The following is a 20,668-nucleotide window of genomic DNA, read 5'->3' on the forward strand; positions in this document are numbered from 1 at the left end:
GATGGACCACAAAATAGTGCACGTATACTACTTGGTAACAGCTCCCCATGACGTTTATTCTTAGCATCGTGTTGCACGAACTCATCAAAATTCTTTATAGATAATTTGATTGGTTGATTATTAAACCTCATCATGATCATGACTGAGAGAAATAGGTATAAGTACGTCGCTTATAAAGACATTTCTCAGTTGTCATCGAACTTTCGATACATACACACGAAAATGGATAATCGAGATAAAAATCCCATAACTCAGAGCATGAAGGAATACTTGAAAGATCAATTTTATCGTGGAACTAAGAAATCTGACTGGGAAGCTAAAACAATAACAGGCAGTGAGCCATTTTCAGGAAGCGTTCAGCCTGGAAAATATGGTGCAGTAGGTGATGAGAAAAAAAAGTATAAATAGGATGTCTAAAAACGGTATCTCCTCAGTAATGATCGAGCGTCGGAAGAAACGTGGAAAAGGACTTATCAACGATCTCATCAATAAACTTCCGGTTGAACTACATTTACCTGGCTATCAATATTGTGGTCCTGGTACTAAACTGAAACAGAGACTCGAACGAGGTGATCCGGGAATTAATGCGCTCGACGCGGCTTGCAAAGAGCACGACATTGCGTATTCGAAAAATCGAGAAAACATCGACGCTCGACACGCAGCGGACAGAGTACTCCACGACAGAGCTTGGCAGCGTGTTTTTGCAAAAGACGCAAATTTCGGTGAAAAAGCTGCAGCTTTGGGCGTTGCGAATATCATGAAGGCTAAAACCAAACTCGGTCTGGGTGTGAAGGGGCGGACATTCAGTCCAGGTGCAAAGAGGATGCAAGTGAAACCTAATAAGAAAAAGATAGCGTTCAAACGGATCGTTGATGCAGCTAAAATGTCAATACGTCCTGGAACGGTTGATCCTATCAGAACGGCACTAAAAAGTGCTCGTGATGTTGTGAAAAAAGCGGGTGGAAAGAACAAATTTCAATCACCTCGGATCCTACGAGTACCCGAGAAAATTGGGGGTTTGCTACCATTTCTCATACCACTGTTTGCTGGGCTAAGTGCAACAGAGGCTCTTGCGGGGGGTGCAGCGGGTATAACAAAAGCCATAAATGATGCGCGAGCTGCGAAACGTCAATTGGAAGAAAGTAGACGACACAATGAGACTATGGAATCTATTGCTTTGGGTAAAGGACTCTACCTGAAACCCTACAAAAAAGGTCTGGGATTGCATCTGAAACCCTACCCAACAAAAAACCTATAAGGCTACCACACCGAGCACTCACCGATACAGATATCACAAAATATGCCAAAGCTATGAAAATTCCACATTTCCGTGGAGTTTATATGAGAAACGCGTTACCACGGAATGGACCACGAAAGAACGAATCTGCCGTTGTCAATTTGGATGATAAGTATGGTCCTGGCACACACTGGGTTGCATACAAAAAAATCAATCATAACGTCGTTTACTTTGATAGCTTTAGAAATCTTCAACCACCGCAAGATCTCATGAAATATCTCGGTGTTGGTAGCATTGTCAAATACAATTATAAAAATTATCAAGATTATGATACAGTGGTGTGTGGTCACCTGTGTCTTAAATTTCTTAATAATGAACTATAAAAAGTATCTCACAATACGTGAAGTACCAGTTAAACGTCAACTATCATGAGTGATTCTTTCACATTGACTCTCTCGGGAACGAGCTCTATTCTAGAGGCTCACTATTTCCCACCTATTGAACTATCACCATTCAAGAACTACACTCTCGGGCTCGTAGAACTGCTCACATTTAACTCAATTCCCAATATCGATGTGGGGAATAACAAATTTTATGTAGGGCAGGAAGTCATCACAATACCCACTGGGAGCTATGAAATTGAGGACATCGAGCGTTACTTACAAAGTACACTTTCAGATAAGAATATCTCCATTATTAGTCTAAGACCGAACAACTATACTCTGTGCAGCGAGATCAAGTGCAATCAACAAATCAATTTTATACCCAATGATTCGATTGGGCGTCTGCTAGGCTTCACCCCACGCAGACTAGAAGCCAATAAAATACACAAATCAGAGTTACCGGTAACGATTCTCAAAATTAATTCGCTATGAGTCGAGTGCAACATTAGCACGGGTGCATATATCAATGCACAACGAGTACATACGATCCATGAATTTTTCCCAGTCGTTCCACCGGGATATAAGATCGTTGAAGTACTGTCACACGTCATTTATCTTCCAATAGCCGTACAGTTAATAGATCATCTACAACTTAAACTTGTGGATCAAGCCGGTCAATTGGTAAATTTTCGAGGAGAAATTATAACAATACGATTACATGTAAAATCAGCATAATGGGAATAGTTTTTGATACAAGATTTGTACGAAACTATAAGAGTGAATCAAGATGTCGAGAACCAATCAGTCATTGAACATTTCTCAAGACGGTTACACATCCGAGAGAACCAATCCCAAGATCTCTCAAAAATCTAACACGTCCAAACATTCAGTTTCTGAAAAAATTGGGTCTGACAATTCGAGCAGTTGGAAGAAGAGAAAAGTAAAAATTCATATCTGCGGTGTGATGTAGTTTGCTTTGTACCATGGAGAAAATTCTAGAAATACGGAAACCTATTATCTTTGATGAATCTATCGCGCACTATGAACTTCACTCACATCAACCATTCGCATCGGCAACTTTTAATAACAACGATGAAATTCGAATCGCCGTTCAACATCAGGACTTGTGTCTCCTACCAAGTAGAAGCTTTCTACATGTTTATGGTAGACTAACGAAAATTGATGGAAATGCTGTTCAAAATACAAAATTAGTTAACAACGCCATCTGCCATATGTTCGAAGAAATACGTTATGAACTCAATGCTATTGAAATTGATCGTAACAAAAATGTCGGTCTCACAACACTTATGAAGAATTACGTGTCTCAGAGTCCTGAACAAATGTCTGTGATGGAAAATGCTGGCTGGTTGAGTAACGATGAGAGTACATTAATCGATAATGATGGTTACTTTGACCTATGTATTCCATTGTCATTAATACTGGGATTTGCTGAGGATTATAATCAAATCATCATTAATGCTAAACATGAACTGATTCTCACGAGATCAAATAACGATACCAATGCCGTTGTGCAGACTCCTCCAGCTGAGCAATTCAAAATCTCATTGCTGAAAATCGAATGGGTGGTACCGTACATAAAAATTTCAGACCAACGAAAAATTTCATTACTCAACTTCATTGCAAAGGATCCACCAATAGCACTGAGTTTTCGAACATGGGAATTGTATGAGTATCCACTACTACCCATGACGTCAAAAAACGTGTGGATCGTTAAAACATCGACCCAGCTTGAAAAACCTCGATATGTCATAGTAGGATTTCAAACAGCGAGAAAAAGCACTGCTAATGCAAACGCGAGTCATTTTGATCATTGTAACCTTCGAGACGTTAAACTATTTCTAAATTCTCAATGTTATCCTTACGGAAATTTGAATCTTGACATTGCTCATAATCAATTCGCTCTATTGTACGATATGTATACGAGCTTTCAGGCCTCCTATTATGGTAAAGAGCCTGAACCAATGTTGAACAAAGCTGATTTTATTAAATACGCTCCACTCATTGTGATTGATTGTTCGAAACAAAACGAGTTTCTGAAATCAGGACCAGTGGATATACGTTTGGAATTTGAATCAGCAGGTGCTTTTCCAGCTCAAACTATAATCCAATAAGTGGCAATGTTAAGAAACTGGTATAATTTTATGTATTATCGAATCTAATAAAATGTAAATTTTTTTTATGATAATAAAAAAAAATCAAGGAATTCTTGAAATTGATTATTTTCCATCCCAAACACCCGCATATACATTGATCAAATTATAAAATTTAATTAGTAACGTTCGAAAATGTTTAAGATTAAATAAAAATAAATAATGGGTTTTCATGTGTTTTTTTTTTATTGTTGTTACATTATTACTTCATTAGCAATGATCTCTACAAATTCTTTCAAATTCTCCATATCAAATTTCCTTGAAACTCCAGTATATCGTGGATAAAATCATATATTCCGTCAGGCGAATCACTTCCGAAATGCTTTGATATAACATCATCATAGCTACAGAAGTATGGTGGAAGACGACACAGAAGCTTTATCTCGTCTGGTGTTGAAGCGTTCATCATGATGACTCTATTAACTGCGCTTAGAACTTGCAACCTCTTTATACCATTACCCCTACTCTCAAAAGCATTCTGGAACATTCGGAATGACGTCATCTGATTGGTCATTTCGGTTGAATCCAAATTGCGCCATCTACGGTTCTAACATTTTTCTGAAATTTCCACTATGACACACATTTTTCCAGAATTTTAAAATCGGGATGAGGTCATCAATCAGATTTAAAAATTTTTGAAATGTATCAGGAGCGACTATTAACTGCGACATCTATGGTTCTAACATTTTTCCAAAATTTTCAGTCGGTAAAACAGGAAAGGGTGTCTCATAGAACATTTTGAAATGACGTTCTAGAACTTTTGAAATGACGTTCTAGAACTTTTAAAATGACGTTCTAGAACTTTTGAAATTATTTCAAGCGTGATGTTTCGGTTTTTTATTTTTTACTTGTTGTTTGATGCTTTTGACACTTTAAAAAATAGATACAGATTAGTTTTTTTTTAAATATAATGTTTTTTCAAGATTTGTGAAATTTTTTTCGAATTGTTCTGTATTTTTTTTTATAAAGTAATTTTTTTTACAATTTAAAAAGAAAAAATGTAAGTAGTAGGTGGTGCATTATGGCGACCCCCACTCCTTTCCCCCACTAGGCCGAGCGGCCGGCGTTGTGGGTGAGAGGTTTGCGGGTGTGCGGAGGGGGGATGAGCGTGTCGCCATAGTGCACCATCGTTTTTTCCGGTGTATATATATATATATATTGTGACGTGACATTTTGGAGCCACGCCACTCGTACGGTTCCGTGTCGACCAGTGGACCGGATTTACGGTCCTACTTGACCGACGCACGCCGACTCACGGGGCTGGACCGATCGGAGACTCCACTGGCGTAGAGGCGAAGTATTTTAGTTGTTTTATTTCACCGTTGATGATTTAGTCTTTGCGGCGAAAAGTATTTAATATCATCGCGTAACCCGCGAAAACGTGTGAACGCGGTCGAGAAGCCGTCGAGAGAGGAGACTGAGAGAGATAGAGCCTAATAAGTGAATTATATCATTGTCGTTTTATTGCATTTTGGCCCATTTCACCCCACGTCGTTGCCCTCGCGCGGGAAAACGCGCTAGCGTCTCAGCACGGTTCGTAAAAATAGCTTTCTTGGTTAAATCGCGTGCTCGAGTGCGGATCCGTATTCTGGGTTTAGTCATCGAAATCTGTGAGTGGGTGTCAAGGACTAGCGCCGGAAAAAGGCCCAATGTCAGTGGCCGCCCGCTAGTCCTCCTACCGTAGCAACCAAGAGTTGCAACCCCACCATCGTATCCTTGGGAACCGCGGTCCGAGTCAAATCGGCGCCTCGTCTAATGGGGTTCGGGTTCGTTTCCGAGTTGAAGGTGCTGAATTTCCTGGTGGTTTAAGAGTGGGCCCACCGTGGATTCAGGGACGCTTGGATTCATGAGGGAGGCCTCCCCTCTTTCCGGAGACGAACGCCGAATGGCCCTAGAGGAAGGCGACCAAGGAACGATCATTTGGAAGGACCTGTACTCGAGCGCGGGATTTGAGAACCGTATCAGTCACATCGATCCTCGTTCGCTGGATCGGAGTGGGGATAACATTCCAACGCAATACGCAAAGAACTCCGAAATACCACGTGAGGCGTGAGAACGAGAGAAATAGAGAATAATCCAGTGCTGGGACGCGGGCGCGTGGCCCTTCGTGGGGGGTAATGAGTGGTGGGGATAGCGCGAATTCGGGAGCTCTTGCCTACGAATGAGGCGAGGGATCACCAGTCTACGATCGATAACCGGTGCCGTGAGTCAAGTGTAAGTGCCCTTTTGGATTACCTTGCTGGTCTTGGCTGATTCGGAGGAACTCTCGGTGAGCTCCTTCCTCTTTTTCTCCATTGTCGTGTTCGACCCCGTGACTCTCCAATTATTTGTCGTTTCCTCTAGAATTACTGTGGCGTTTGTTATATTTTCTTTGGCGAACCACGCGATCATGATCTGTTGCGATAGTCTCGCGTTCATCTCCGCGTGGCAATAATTATGAGTGTGGAGAATCACGGGGGAGGACAATCACGATCCGAATCGGCCCCTCTTTATTCTTAATTATTTCATTACTATTCGAATATTTTGTGTGAGAATTTTGCGGGTATGGTACGATGAGTACCATACCCGCAAAATTCTGGCGCTTCGCGCTCGCCGCGCGGGCTATCTCCAAGCCGATTTCGTTATCTTATGCTCCGGCGTATTATGTTCTATATTTTCCGTGGTCGAGAATCCCTGGCGGAACATTATTACCTCGTCGGGATTTATTCGTTTGCGTGCGATTATTACGTTATTATATTTTCTGTTGTAAATGAAATTCGTCAAGTTGCCTACAAGCCACGACGTACCGCTGCTTACCTATCCGTTTCGGACTACCTCGCAGCGGTGATTCCATATTTTTTCTTTATCGGGTTTGATTATTTCGTGTGCGATTATTACGTTATTATATTTTCTGTTGTAAATGGAATTCGTCAAGTTGCCTACAAGCCACGACGTACCGCTGCTTACCTATCCGTTTCGGACTACCTCGCAGCGGTGATTCCATATTTTTTCTTTATCGGGTTTGATTATTTCGTGTGCGATTATTACGTTATTATATTTTGCTTTGTAAATGGAATTCGTCAAGTTGCCTACAAGCCACGACGCACCGCTGCTTACCTATCCGTTTCGGACTACCTCGCAGCGGTGATTCCATACTTTCGCTATCGCGATTTATTTCTCTCGCGTGCGATTATTGCGTCATTATGTCATATCAATTTTGTGTAAATGGAGGCGTCAAGTTGCCTACAAGCCACGACGCGCCGCTGCTTACCTATCCAGCTTGGACTACCTCGCAGCGGCGACTCCGGATTTTTTTTAGCGGGACTTCTTTCCTCGTGTACGGCTGATCCGATAGCCGATCTCGTTTCTTTATTATTTTGTTTATCAATTCGCTCGGAGCCAATTTTGTTATTATTTCCTGTATTATTGGTTGCGAGTCACGACCACCTCCGACTAATAAACCGCATTTTAAGTTGAAATAATTACGCGTTGAGTATCTCTTTTGACCTTTTATGTTACCCCGTGTTGTTACTCTCATCTTGGGCCAGCCCCTCTACCACTTCGTCCCTCAGTTGGAGCTGAGTAGCCGGACCGTCCTCGGTCACCTGTGTCGGGTGGCTCAGAAGGTCGTATTGGGCGAGGTAGGGCGAAAAATAAGTCGGTATTCCGACGGTACCTCGGTACCTGGCGCCCAACCCGACCTCGCCGGTACGCCGCCACCCTTTAGCGGGTCAGGTGAGTCGAGAAGGGACAGGTTGGACCCTTTGCGGGGAAAAATCTCGTTACAATATATATATATTTTATTTTATATTTGTAAGAAATATAAAATAAAAATCTCTCTCTCTCTCTCTATATATGTTAATTTTATTTTAAATGAATGAAAAATAAAAAAAAAATAAAAATAAAAAATAAAAAAATATATATTGAAAAACTCACCAGGGTGACGCGTCTCTCTCTCCCCGATCCAGTCTCCACGACGTTGTCTCGCGCACCATCGTTTTTCACACGCGCACACACACGCGCGCGCGCGCACACACACACACACACACCTATTCTTCGGCACCGGCTGGGGTGTCGACAACGTCGACGAACCCGTCGTCGTCGCCCCCCTCGTCGTACCCGTGATAGCCGTCGGGTACCAGCAGCTCGTTCACGAGTACACCCCCGAGATCCCGGCCGTCCTCAGCAAACAGCAGGACGCTCAGGGGGTGCCGTGTAGGAGGGCTCATGACGATAGCCGTAAGAGGCCCCTCGCACAACGCTTCCACCTCGTGAATTGGGTAATAATACTCATCCAGGTAGGCGAGGCCGTGGAGGGAGCACTCTATCGCGAGCGCTGGTATCGCCTCTAATATCGGTAAGGCGTGGTACAGACAGTCTAAGCTGTAAAATGCACTGTCACAATGGTCCACCAGATACACCTCGACGTAATCGTAGCTATCACGGTGCACGATCTCCCCCCGGTACACAATCTGCGAGTCCCGCAGCACCACCACACAACTCACGCCCGGCTCTGCCTCCTCTCTTTGGATAGGCCGGCTCAGCCTCCTGTCTATGAACTCACTGTTCATTAGGCCCACCACGTGTAAGAGCTTTTGCTCTAGAGCGTCGGTACGCGCTGTAACGCAATTTTCCCCGCGAGGGTACGATTGGTCCCTTCTCGGCTCACCCGTCTCGTCGGCTCGCACGACTCTCCGGCCACGAGAGTGAATTGGGCGCCAGGTACGAAGTACCGTCGATTACTCGACTTCAATTTTATTCACTCTCTACGATGGTAACGCCAACAGATCACGATACTCAGAGTGCGCGAGAGACACGAGTGACCGAGGACGGTCCGGCTACTCAGCTCAAACTGAGATACAGAAGGTAGAGGGGGGGGATCCTTGGGGAAAAGTAGCAATCAGGGACGCAAAATAACATAATCGACACAAGATAGTAATTTGACAAAATATTCACAATTTATTCAACTCCGTGACGACGCGTAAAGTTACAAGAAAGACATTAACATTGAACGCCGTGAACAATCGAGAACAACATAATCAAATACGAGATTCGGTAAATTTTAATGATCGGACAGAAGTTCAAGCCATATAATACAAGTGACGGGTAGAATCTGGATAATGAAATTAATAGAACTGATCGGTCGCTTCGCATATTCGCACGCCTCACATTCGTTATTCGACACCCACGAATTGAGTGTCTCAGGTAAACGCAGGTAACACGTAACCAGCCGCAAGGGCCGTAGGTAAAGCGCAGGTAAAGTTCATCAGCCGCGAAGGCTGGAGGTACGATTAATCAGCCACGAGGTCTGTACGTAAAAGGTAACCGGTAACAAGTACCGTAGGTAATGCGCAGGTAAAGTTCATCAGCCGCGAGGGCTGGAGGTACGATTAATCAGTCGCGAGGACTGTAGGTAAAAGTAATCAGTCGCGAGGACTGTAGGTAAAGTTAATCAGTCGCGGGGACTGTAGGTAAAGCTAGTCAGTCGCGAGGACTGCAGGTAAAGCTAATCAGTCGCGAGGACTGTAGGTAAAACTAATCAGTCGCGAGGACTGTAGGTAAAACGCAAGTAAAGTACTAGTGTGAGAAAATGCGAGCGACAAGGTAACGAAAGAATGATAAAGAATTTAAGTAACAGTTAACATAATAAAAGAATAAGGTATCGGAAAGCGGCAATACGCTGCACGCCGGTTCAACTACGAGAGAATAATGATACGCGATACAGAAGAAAGGAATGAAATATAATAATAAACGAAGACGCTACTAACCGCCGTATAATCCGTAGCGCGACAACAAGTGCGAGAGAGAAAGCACGAAAACATCACGCGACCGGGCGCGCTCGCTAGAGCCCTCGGCGCGTGCAAGGAGAGAGAGACAGAGATACTCGAAAGATATTGCGCAAGTAAGAGAGCTATGGGGATTCTGGACCAAGTGGAGGCGAGGGGGGAAGCGGTGCGGGGGGACCCCGCGCCGCTTCCCCCCTCGGCCCCTCCACTTGATCCAGAATCCCCATAGCTCTCTTACTATAGCGTGTTCCCCCCCCGCAACCGAGGGTCCCCGTGCGTTCAGTTGACCTGTCTGTAGGTTCGGCGGGAGGGGGAAGGGAGGTGTGAAAAAGAGAGGGATAGTTAGAAAGATGGTAAGTGTAAGAGAGGGATGGATAGATCAGTATGAATGAATAGAAAATGCATTTTATGTATCGTTTTTTTCATAGAATAATCATTTCCAAAGTAGATTTCAAAATGGATAGATGTGCAAGTATGTATGCAGTCCATCCGTCAAAAGAGCCGTGGTTACTGACAAAAAATGAACTTGAATGGATTCCCAAGGCTTTGCTTGTAAAATATTATAATAAATATATTCCCGTTCTGTGGGATCGATTGCCTGAACATTTGCAAAATGATAGTGAGGTGCAGTCATATCATTGGTGTCAAGATCATTTTAATCCTCCATGGGTACGAACTCATATTGATGCTCCATGGCCTATACGTCGCAATTGTGAAAAGTGTTACATGATGGAAGAACTTATGAATATATATGTGGTTTATTGCATTCGAGATCCTAGTGAAATATCGTTTGAAGAACTTCAAATAATATCGCCAACAATGTTTAAGAAATATTTCAGCGACTTTACCGACATATTGTGGGAGCGTTTGCCTGAATATTACAAATCTGACAGTGAAATTAAATTTTTTCGTCGATGCTATGAACATTGGAATACCAATTCGGTGGGCAATCATATAGATGGTCCTGCACCTCTACGTCGAAATTGTAGAAAATGTAGAGAAGAGAGTGAAGAGTCTAACTGAGCTCAAGTCAATATCTTTGTAGGGAAAAGTATATAAATGGAGACAAAGAAGAAAATCCAAGAAAGTGGAAAAAAACCTGTTTTCCCGAGCCGTATTATGATAACGATGGGTGCGAGATGTGGAGGTGGAAGTTTGGTGATATGTTTGAACCTGCGCATCGAGAAGGTGGAGGGGGAGCGGAAATGGATGATTTTGAAAATGAAAAAGGGAATCGAGAGCTTTGTCATTCAGCCTGTACATCAGCTCCGAGTTGGACGTTAATCTCACTCTCGCTCACAATCTTTTTAACTCTTCGAAAAAAAAAAGAAAATGGACTTCAAATCTCTGAACAAAGTTGCCACATTGGAGAATCTACCGTGGAAGAAGTTGATCGAGCTTGAAGTTAAAACAGATTATCCAATCCACAATATTCGATCGGTGAAAACCAAATTTGGCAAACGATACGTCGCTGACATCGGAGGCGAGTTCTCAGTCTTTCTACCTGGACGACTTGCCGAGGCTTTTGACCAGGATGTGGAGGGATTCAATCAATTGTTGGAGGCAGCTCGTTCAAGGGAACTCTATATGGAAACATTTGCCGACAAGTGGAGTAAAATTGAGTTTAAACATATTGCAAAATCTTCAGAGTGAAAACAGGAGAAGAAGTGTATCATCGTTGTGAATAATCTTAATAAACATAATATTGTATGCTACGCTGATGAGAAGGGAGTTGATAATAAAAACGAAGAAAAGTCACATATTATCATCGGAAAAAAATGTTTTATTTTTCATTGAAGAATCCCACGTTCACATAATGTTAGATATACATATAACCAACTCCTTAGAGATTTCACATTTTCATTCGCACAGTTATATTTTGAATTTTCATTTCGGCGGTGGTGGTGGTGGTGGTGGTGGGGACAATTGACGTGAACTTTTGGCAACTTCTGCAGCGATGGACAGTCCAGAGTCTCTAAATCGATAATCTCCGTTGATAGATCCAACAAACTTTTCAGCCACAAAGATTTTTCACATCCTTTCACATATATTACTCGGGCTCGTTGTAAGGTGGTTTGAATTATAACTTTTGTTGTATCATATGGTAGATTTCCATAGTCCCATGATATTCCATGATAGTTTCGTTCCAACCATTTGTTCATTGTCTTATATTTAGCTGGTAGAGTATGCCATGCATATGGCGATTCGAAGAATAATGTAAGAGGTTCAGCATTTTTGTCGTTAGCACGAACAATTGATATTTCTTTGAGGATAAAGTCGTTGGTGGGCCCCTTGAAACCTTGTAGATCCACGATAAAGTCCATCGCGACTGATGTTTAGTCAACTCGTAACAATGATCTTATACTAATTTTTTTACCCCACCACTCAAGGGAGTGTATTCGACGATACGATCATGCAGTATGAGGCAGTATGCACACGTTGACGCTGGTACATTTTCCTTCATTTCAAATTCGAGACGTACATCGACAGGTCCAGACTTGAGAGAATCATTTTGCTTTGAGCAGTCAATGACTATGAGAGGAGCATATGTCAAAAAATTTGCTTTCGTCAGCCACGGCTCAGCCTCCTTATTATAGTACATCGATTGAAAATTTGTATACATGTCATAGAGCAATGCATACTGATTTTGTGCTATATTTAGATTCATATTGCCATAAGGATAACATTGTGAATTGAGGTATAATTTCACATCGCTCACGTTGCAATGATCAAAATTACTTGCATTCTGCCGTTTATTATTCTTCCGACCTGTTTGAAATGCCAAGATTACATATCGAGGTTTCTCCAGCTGTGTCGATGTCTTAACAGACCATACATGTTTCGTTGTAGCAGGTAGCATCGGATATTCATACAATTCCCAGGTGCGAAAGCTCATTGGAATTGGCGGGTCTTTAGCGATGAATTTTAAAAGCTGAATTTTTTTCTGGTCTGCTATGGTAACATACGGAACAAGCCATTCGATTTTTTGTAGAGTAATTTTATAATCCTGCGCAGTCGTTTGAATTACTGCATTATCATTGGAACGTGATCTCGTTAAAATCAATTCATGCTTTGCATTCACAACCATTTTTCGATAATCTTCAGCAAAGCCCAGCAGCATACTCAGCGGTATGCATATGTCAAAGTTGCCCGCCGCATCTGCAATTTGTTTCATCTCCGCAACATCAAGCCAACCGCTGTTTTCAAGCATTGTACTCCTCGCCGACGAAAGCGAGGTGTATCCTTTTATGAGGGATGTAATACCCACATTCTTATTACGATCGATTTCAACTGCATTAAGTTCATAACGCACCTCCTCGAATAAATGACAAATGCCGTTGTTAACGAAATTTGTTGAAGTTAACACTGCTCCATCTGGCTTTGTCAATTTTCCACAAATGTGAATAGAACTTTTGCTCGGTAGAATTGATAAATCTTGATGTTGGATTGAAATACGTATTTCATCACTATTGTTGTATGTTGATGACGCATATGGTTGATGAGCATGAACCTCATAATGTATAATGGATTCATCGAACATTACGGGTGTTTGAATGTTTACAATTTCCGCTTCCATTTCACACAACAGATGCACAATGCACAAAGTAGATAATTCTTCACACGCGTAGCCCACGAACTCTGAGACCCAAATTCTTCAAGAGTAGACGATTTTGCGGTGTTAGCGCTTTGAGCGATGATCGATGACTGATTCTGCAATTCCATGCCGGTGGCTTATTAATATTGTCCACTCTATTGTAAACTATGCCCATCGAGATTTTATGTGCAGTCGTACGGTGATGATTTCTCCGCGAAAATTTACCAAATCACCGTCTTGATCAACAATACGAAGTTGTATATTGTCGATTGAACGAGTTGTAATAGGTAGATATATGACGCTTGATGGTACTTCAATGATTTTATAGCCTGGCGGTACAGCTGGGAAAAATTCATGAATTGTATGCACTTTTTGTCCGTTAATGTAAGCACCAGTGGTTATATTGCACTCGACTCGTATGGCGTTCACTTTGAGAATGGATACTGGCAGATCAGACACATGTCTTTTATTGGCTTCCAATGAGCGCGATGCAAAGCCCAGCAGGGGTCCAATCGAGTTTTTAGATGGAAAATGTATAGGTTGATCACACTCCAGTTCACTGCGTAGTGTATTATTATTCGGTTTGAGCTGAATTTTTATGTTTTTACGAGTTAGTTCAGATTTTAAGTAATTTTCAATGTCCTCTATTTCATAACTACCCGTTGGTATGATCAATGTATGTGGTCCAACATGAAACTCATTCGAGCCAATATCGATATTGGGAATTGAATTGAATGTGAGTAGCTCAACGAGGCCGAGAGTATAATTTTTGTCGGGTGATAGCACGATAGGTGGAAAGAATTGCGCCTCGAGAACAGATGACGATCCAGATATGGTGATTGTTAAGCTATCATCCATGATGCTTACAAATTAGAACTAAACTATTAGACTTGTATTCCTCATTTATATAGTGTGTATTTGCCTCGACGATTCAACTGACCACACAAAAATTTTAAACATAAATGACCGCATATTACGGTATTATATTCTTGATATTTTTTATAATTATATTTCACGCTACCAACATTGAAGTATTTCATGAGTTCGGGTGGAGGTGGGAGATTTCCAAAACTGTCAAAATACATGATTTTCCCACCAGTTTTTTTGAAAGCAACCCAATGCGTGCCAGGACCAACATTTTCATCCAAATTCACAATGGCAGATTCGCGTTTCAGTGGTCCACTCGCAGGTAGAGTATCTCGCATGTAAACTCCTCGAAAATTTGAAATTTTCATGATTCTCACATACTTTAGTAGATCATGATTGGTGAGTGGCCGATGTGGTAGCGTGATTATGCGTTTTTTTTTGGTGAAATATGAAGGCCCAAACCCTGCTTAAATGGTTTCATTACTAAACCTTTGCCCAAAGCAATCGCCTCGATGGTTCGATTATGACGTTTGTTTTCTTCCAATTGTTCTTTAGCCGATTGAGCATTATTCACAGCATTTGTTATTGCGGCCGCACCACCAGACAAAGCACCTGCAGCGCTGAGGCCGGCAAAGATTGGAATGAGAAAGGGTAGCAGACCCCCGGTTTTCGGGGGAACAGGTAACACTCGAGGTGTGCGTACTTTGACACCTTTCACGCTGGCACGAGCCCCTTTTAGTGCGGACAAGACCACTTTACGAGGATCATCACTTCGAATCATAGTTTTTCGTGCTGCACTAATGACCTTCTTCAAGCAAACACTTTTTGCCGCAGTTTTTCTCGTCTTCTTCTTCTTCTTATTCAACGACTCCATGCCCATACCGAATTTTCTTTTCGCCTTCATAATGTTCGTTACTGCCAAAGCGCTTGCTCTCTCACCGATACTAGCGTCTTTTGCGATGACTCGTTGCCACGCTTGTTCAGACAAAACTTTGTCGGCCAAATGCCTCGCTTCTAAATTATGTCGATTTTTCGAGTATGCAATATCGTGCTCTTTGCAAGCTGTATCCAGCGGGTTTATTCCAGGATCACCACGCGCAAGACGTTTGACCAACTTTGTGCCAGGTCCACAATATTGATAGCCCGGTAAATGTAATTCTATGGGAAGATTGTTGATGAGATCGTTGATTAAACCTTTACCCGACTTATGATGTATGATCATCACCGTTGGACAGGTCGTTCTTAACTGATCATTGCAGATGTTATAATGGTGTATTTATAGGGTTTTCAATTAGTCGCGTATGAGATGGTGCCCAAGAAACAAGTTTCAGGTGGTGGTGGTGGTGGTGGTGGTGGTGGTGGTGGTGGTGGCGGTCAACTCCCCATCATAAATTTCGATGAATTTGTCGTTGGAGCGGGTGCGGGTGTGAAGAAGCGTCATGGAAATCTACTACCCAACAGTATTCGCGCCATATTTTGTGGACCATCGAATTGTGGAAAGACCAATGCATTACTCACGCTACTAATACATCCAAATGGTCTGAGATTTGAAAACATTTATCTCTACTCCAAATCGTTGAAGCAGCCAAAATATAGATTGCTTGAGCAAATGCTTCAACCCGTGGATGGAGTGAAATTTTTTCCTTTCAACGAGCATGAACAAGTCATTGCACCAAATGATGCTCGACCAAACTCAATATTTATCTTTGACGATATAGCATGTGAAAAGCAGGATAATGTGCGAGCATTTTTTTCCATGGGGAGACATGAGATTGTAGACAGTTTTTATCTATGTCAAACGTACACGCGTATCCCGAAACATCTTGTGAGAGATAATGCAAATTTTGTTGTGCTGTTCAAGCAAGACGACATGAACCTCAAACATGTGTATAATGATCATGTGAATACCGATATGACTTATGCATGCTTCAAAAACATGTGTATAAAGTGTTGGAAGTCGGAAAAGTATGGATTCATCACGATTGACAAGGATAGTGAAATGAATGCTGGAAGATATAGAAGAGGATTTGATTTCTTCCTCACTGAGTATGATAATGATGATAATAAATGATTGTTCTTTAGTGTTTATAGAACAGTCTGAAGTCTGACTTGCTCATGTCAACATGAAGAGCAAAGAACTTTTAAAGGAGAAGGCTGTATTGAGTGAACTTGCCAAGGCAAGTGATGCAATCAGACGGAAACATCGAATGTTAAAAAGTGGACGAGACAGTGTTCAGCAGAAAATGCATGATGTGTTTAAACCGATTGTTGAGCCGTTAGAAGAGCTAGTGTCATATACAAAAAACCCAAAAGATAAAATTAAAAAGGAACGTGTGAATGTTAAGGTGGAGAAGAGGGGTGAAGAGGAGCCTCAAATCTTTGAAAAAATACAAGACAACATGTTACACAACATTTCTCCAAAATATGATGATGATGATGATGATGAATGGCATGATGTAATTGTCGATGAGAATGTGCCCTCAACTAATAATAATGATGATGATAATGAAGATAATGATAATGATGATGATGATGATGATGATGAATCATCTAAAGATGTTGATGAGTTGATAAATGAATATTTGAGTTTACTACGTGGAAATAACAAGACGAAATTAGACTGCTTGTATGGTGTACGAAATCTCGCTCAGAATAAATTGATGATTGGCAATTCACCAATTCATTTTGAACTCGATCATATATCAGTTGGAGCGGAAAAGTATCCAAAAAGTATTGGTTTGATCGAATTATTGTTTAAAAAAGAGCCTGAGCTCAAATATTTAACACCAAATGACTTGGAGAAATATCAAAAAATTATTATTTCAACGAATGCTCATAGAAAATTTTATAAACGTAATGGTGCAGTACGCCATGATAAAAGTAATAAATTCAAAAATTATATATCCAATATGCTGCATAGCAATGGTGGATATAAAAAAGGTGGTGGTGGGGGTGATAGTGTTGGTCTGCCCAAGTATAAGGTGGCACGCAAGCATACCTCTATCGACTACGTGCATTGGGACGATCCGAATGAACTAGTGGATCGTCTTCGCTTATTACTCGCATCGCAAGCAGCCGGAAACTCATCGCATTCGAATGAAATTATTTCAATTATTGAAGAATTGCGCGAAGCTGAAATCATTTATTAACATGTGAGGGCTTGCTTTCATCCGCATTCCCAACATGACAGTCGATGTGTTTGGACGAAAGCTGAGTAGACGTGGTGCAGGTCCTCCGGGTAAACCAGGTGTTGGATTCAATAAAACCCCAGACGGTCATTTTAATTTGGAACGAAAACGATTGGGAAACGTTGGCGACCCAATAAATGCCAGAGATGTTGTAACACTCGGTGTATTAAGTAAACACATTCATTCTATAACTCATGGTGTGACTCATATAACGACGCAAAGGTGCGAATCGAATGTGGCTGCTCTAGAGAAGCGTGTAAAAGATGATCTCACCACTCTACGCAAGGAGATGAAAAATTTGGAAAATGCGATCGCGAAGCAAATAAAAGATGATCTCCCCATCCTGTTAAAGGAGATGCAAAATTTGGAAAGTGCAGTTGCAAAGCTTAAAAGTGACTTCAAAATTTTACAATCAAACTGAAGTGAAACGATCGAAGAAAAAGCCAACAATACTCAATCATGAAGATGTGGTAAGACGTGTTGCGACTGACGAGAGAAAATGAGTGATAAGAAGCGTGCCGTGGTGGAGGAGCTGCATAAGCCAGCTCGACGAAATTATCCACGTCAACGAGTGGATATACGCGGCCTGGATGAGACTTGGCAAGCTGATCTTGTGGATATGACCGCATACGCACAATACAACTCCAAGTATAAATTTTTACTTACCGTCATCGATATTTTCTCCAAATTCGCCTGGGCCGCACCGTTGAAGAGTAAGAGTGGGAAAGATGTCACCGCCGTTATGGAATCAATTTTCCGCAAAGGACGTGTACCGAAAAATCTTCATGTCGACCATGGCAAAGAGTTTTACAATATGGACTTTAAGAATTTAATGAAAAAATATAATATAAATTTATATTCAACATTTAGCAATTTAAAAGCTTCGATTTGCGAACGCTTCAATCGCACACTCAAAAATAAAATGTGGCTACAATTTAGTCTTCGCGGCAATTGGAAATGGTTAGATATTCTTAGTACTTTAATTAAGAATTATAATAATACTATTCATAGTACGACAAAAATGAAGCCGAAAGATGTTAACATCGCGAATGAAGAACGACTTTTACATAGCGTTTATAACCGAATAGAGGTGGTGAAAAAACGAGCAAAATTTAAAATAGGTGATAAAGTGCGTATAAGTAAGTTTAAAAATGTTTTCGATAAAGGTTATACGCCAAATTGGACAACTGAAATATTTACCGTCTCCCGTGTAAGAAGAACTAACCCAATAACTTACCATTTAAAAGATTACCAAGACGAGGTCATTGCCGGTGGTTTTTACGAGCATGAACTTTTAAAGGTGAAATATCCTGATATTTATCTCATAGAAAAAGTAATTAAGAGGCGTGGCAATAAGATATTTGTAAAATGGCTCGGTTTCGACGATAGCCAGAATTCATGGATTGATGCTGGTGCAATAAAATGAAATGAAAAAAAGGAAAAGTGCCCCGTAGTTTTTCCTTTTCTATGTATCTCTCCCCTCTCTCGCTCACTCCCTTTACACAGTCCTTTCCCTCGGATGGTGCAGGTAATTTTCTTATTCTTCTCTCTCTCTCGCGTTCTACCTCACTCGTTTTCACGTTGACTTGAAATTACTAACTGGGAGGGAGATATATTGGAGTAGTAAATAAAAAAATGACTCGGAGACAGGCTTATTATGTTTTTTGGATATTAGATTTTATTATTTTTATTAAGAAAAAATATTTCATGAAAAATATATTTTGACAAAATATATGAAAGGTTATCAACAATATAATACACACACACACACACACACACACACACACACACACACACACACACACACACACACACACACACACACACACACACACACACACACACACACACACACACACACACACACACACACACACACACACACACACACACACACTTTTTTCTTCAACATAAGTCGATGGAATTGTCGGAGTCACTAGCCTCTTCCTCCTCCTCCTCCTCCAACATTGGTATTTCCAACACACCCCATTGTTGAAGGAATCGGATTTCCTCGGGATGCATTGGTGGTGCCCTCAAGTTATCGTCCTCCTCCTCCTCCTCCTCGCCCGCTGCCATCGCGTCCATCTCCTCTTCTTCCAAGTCGAAATTTAACCACATATCATCATCGTCATCAAACAATGATATCTGGTCATCTGCATCACCAACTGGATGAGTTCCATCATCATCATCATCATCCTCACCATTCGCGAAGTTAGCAAATTTGTTAGTTTGCTCATATACGCTGCAGAACCACGATCCTGCAGCAGCAAACTCGAATGGTGTCGTGTCGTTGGATTTTCGACCAGCTGAGAGGCTGTAAACGAGATCGACATAGTCGATGCGTTCGTCCGGGTCCTCCGAATTTTTTATGAGCCGTCCCCACACTGCATCGGTGTTGGTTTCCTCTTGTGATATTTCAAGAGTCCAGCCGACACCTTTAATCGCTGCATCAACACTCTCGATGTGTAATGGTTCATAGTCCACACCAATCGGTCCAATGCCACGGATCCCACACACTACCGCCTGATATGGCACTTCGAATGTCCATCTTGGTGGTGTGAAAAGTTCATTGATTTTCACCATGATTTCGAAGCCATAATCACCGAGCCAAACAATCACATTATCCACTCCCGCTCGGCGGATGACCGTGGCCCGATAATGTGTTATTTCCTCCTCACGATAGAGAAGAGCCTTCCCCGGGTACACCTCTTCCTCGAGAATGGGATGAACCTCTGCATGATCAAGGGGTATATCGTTGACTGCTTCCAACACTCGATGCACTAAACTGTTGTCTTCACCGAATATATGAACACACACTTGGCTCGGATTGAGCACGCTGGAAATGCGTACATAATGATATGGTCCGACCAACTTGTCAGTATTGAAGTTTTCATAATACATGATGAATACTTTTTTGAGATGGATGATTTGAAAAGATTGCGAAACGTACTGTGGTGAGTACTACGGTTGAATGAGGGAAGTTTTTCTTTCCAAAATTTTCTCTCCCTGAAAAATTTTTTTCCCCAAAAAACAATGTGAATGGGGGATAAGAGTGGGAAAAAATGGGTAGTGTATCCTCCTAATGAGTAAAAAAAATTGTAGAAAGTAAGGAAGAGAACTGCGAGAAGAAGGGTATGTGGGGAGATGCGGAAAAAGGCAAACGTTAAACAACGCAGATTTTGAACCTTAGGCATCATCCTAGCCTGAGCAGGTGCCTCAGTCATTTTAATCTTTCTCTCTCTGGCCCACTCTTCGAATGTGTTGAAAGCTTAACCGTTCCCCAGGTTGGAAACGTGAGCAGGTATCGATGGTCTGTCAAAGGAAAACGTTTTGGTATTTTATATGAAAAAATACCATGGGAAATTTATCCTGAAATAACATCATGTGTTAACATGCTCTGGGTCTGGAAAAACTGCTAATTGATAGAAAAAAGAGGAAACATCAATGGTTTGATAAAACTAT

General features: G+C 41.6%; 1 protein-coding gene across 1 annotated transcript; it reads left to right on the forward strand.

The window, feature by feature from the left end:
- Positions 1-2,603: 2,603 nt before the first annotated feature.
- On the forward strand, positions 2,604-3,752 carry LOC122410898 (uncharacterized). The gene has a single exon (XM_043419366.1). The coding sequence runs from the start codon at positions 2,604-2,606 to the stop codon at positions 3,750-3,752; it is 1,149 nt and encodes a 382-aa protein (XP_043275301.1).
- The last annotated feature ends 16,916 nt before the right edge of the window (positions 3,753-20,668 follow it).

The sequence above is a fragment of the Venturia canescens genome, chromosome 5 (assembly GCF_019457755.1).
Source record: "Venturia canescens isolate UGA chromosome 5, ASM1945775v1, whole genome shotgun sequence".
Lineage (NCBI taxonomy): Eukaryota > Metazoa > Arthropoda > Insecta > Hymenoptera > Ichneumonidae > Venturia > Venturia canescens.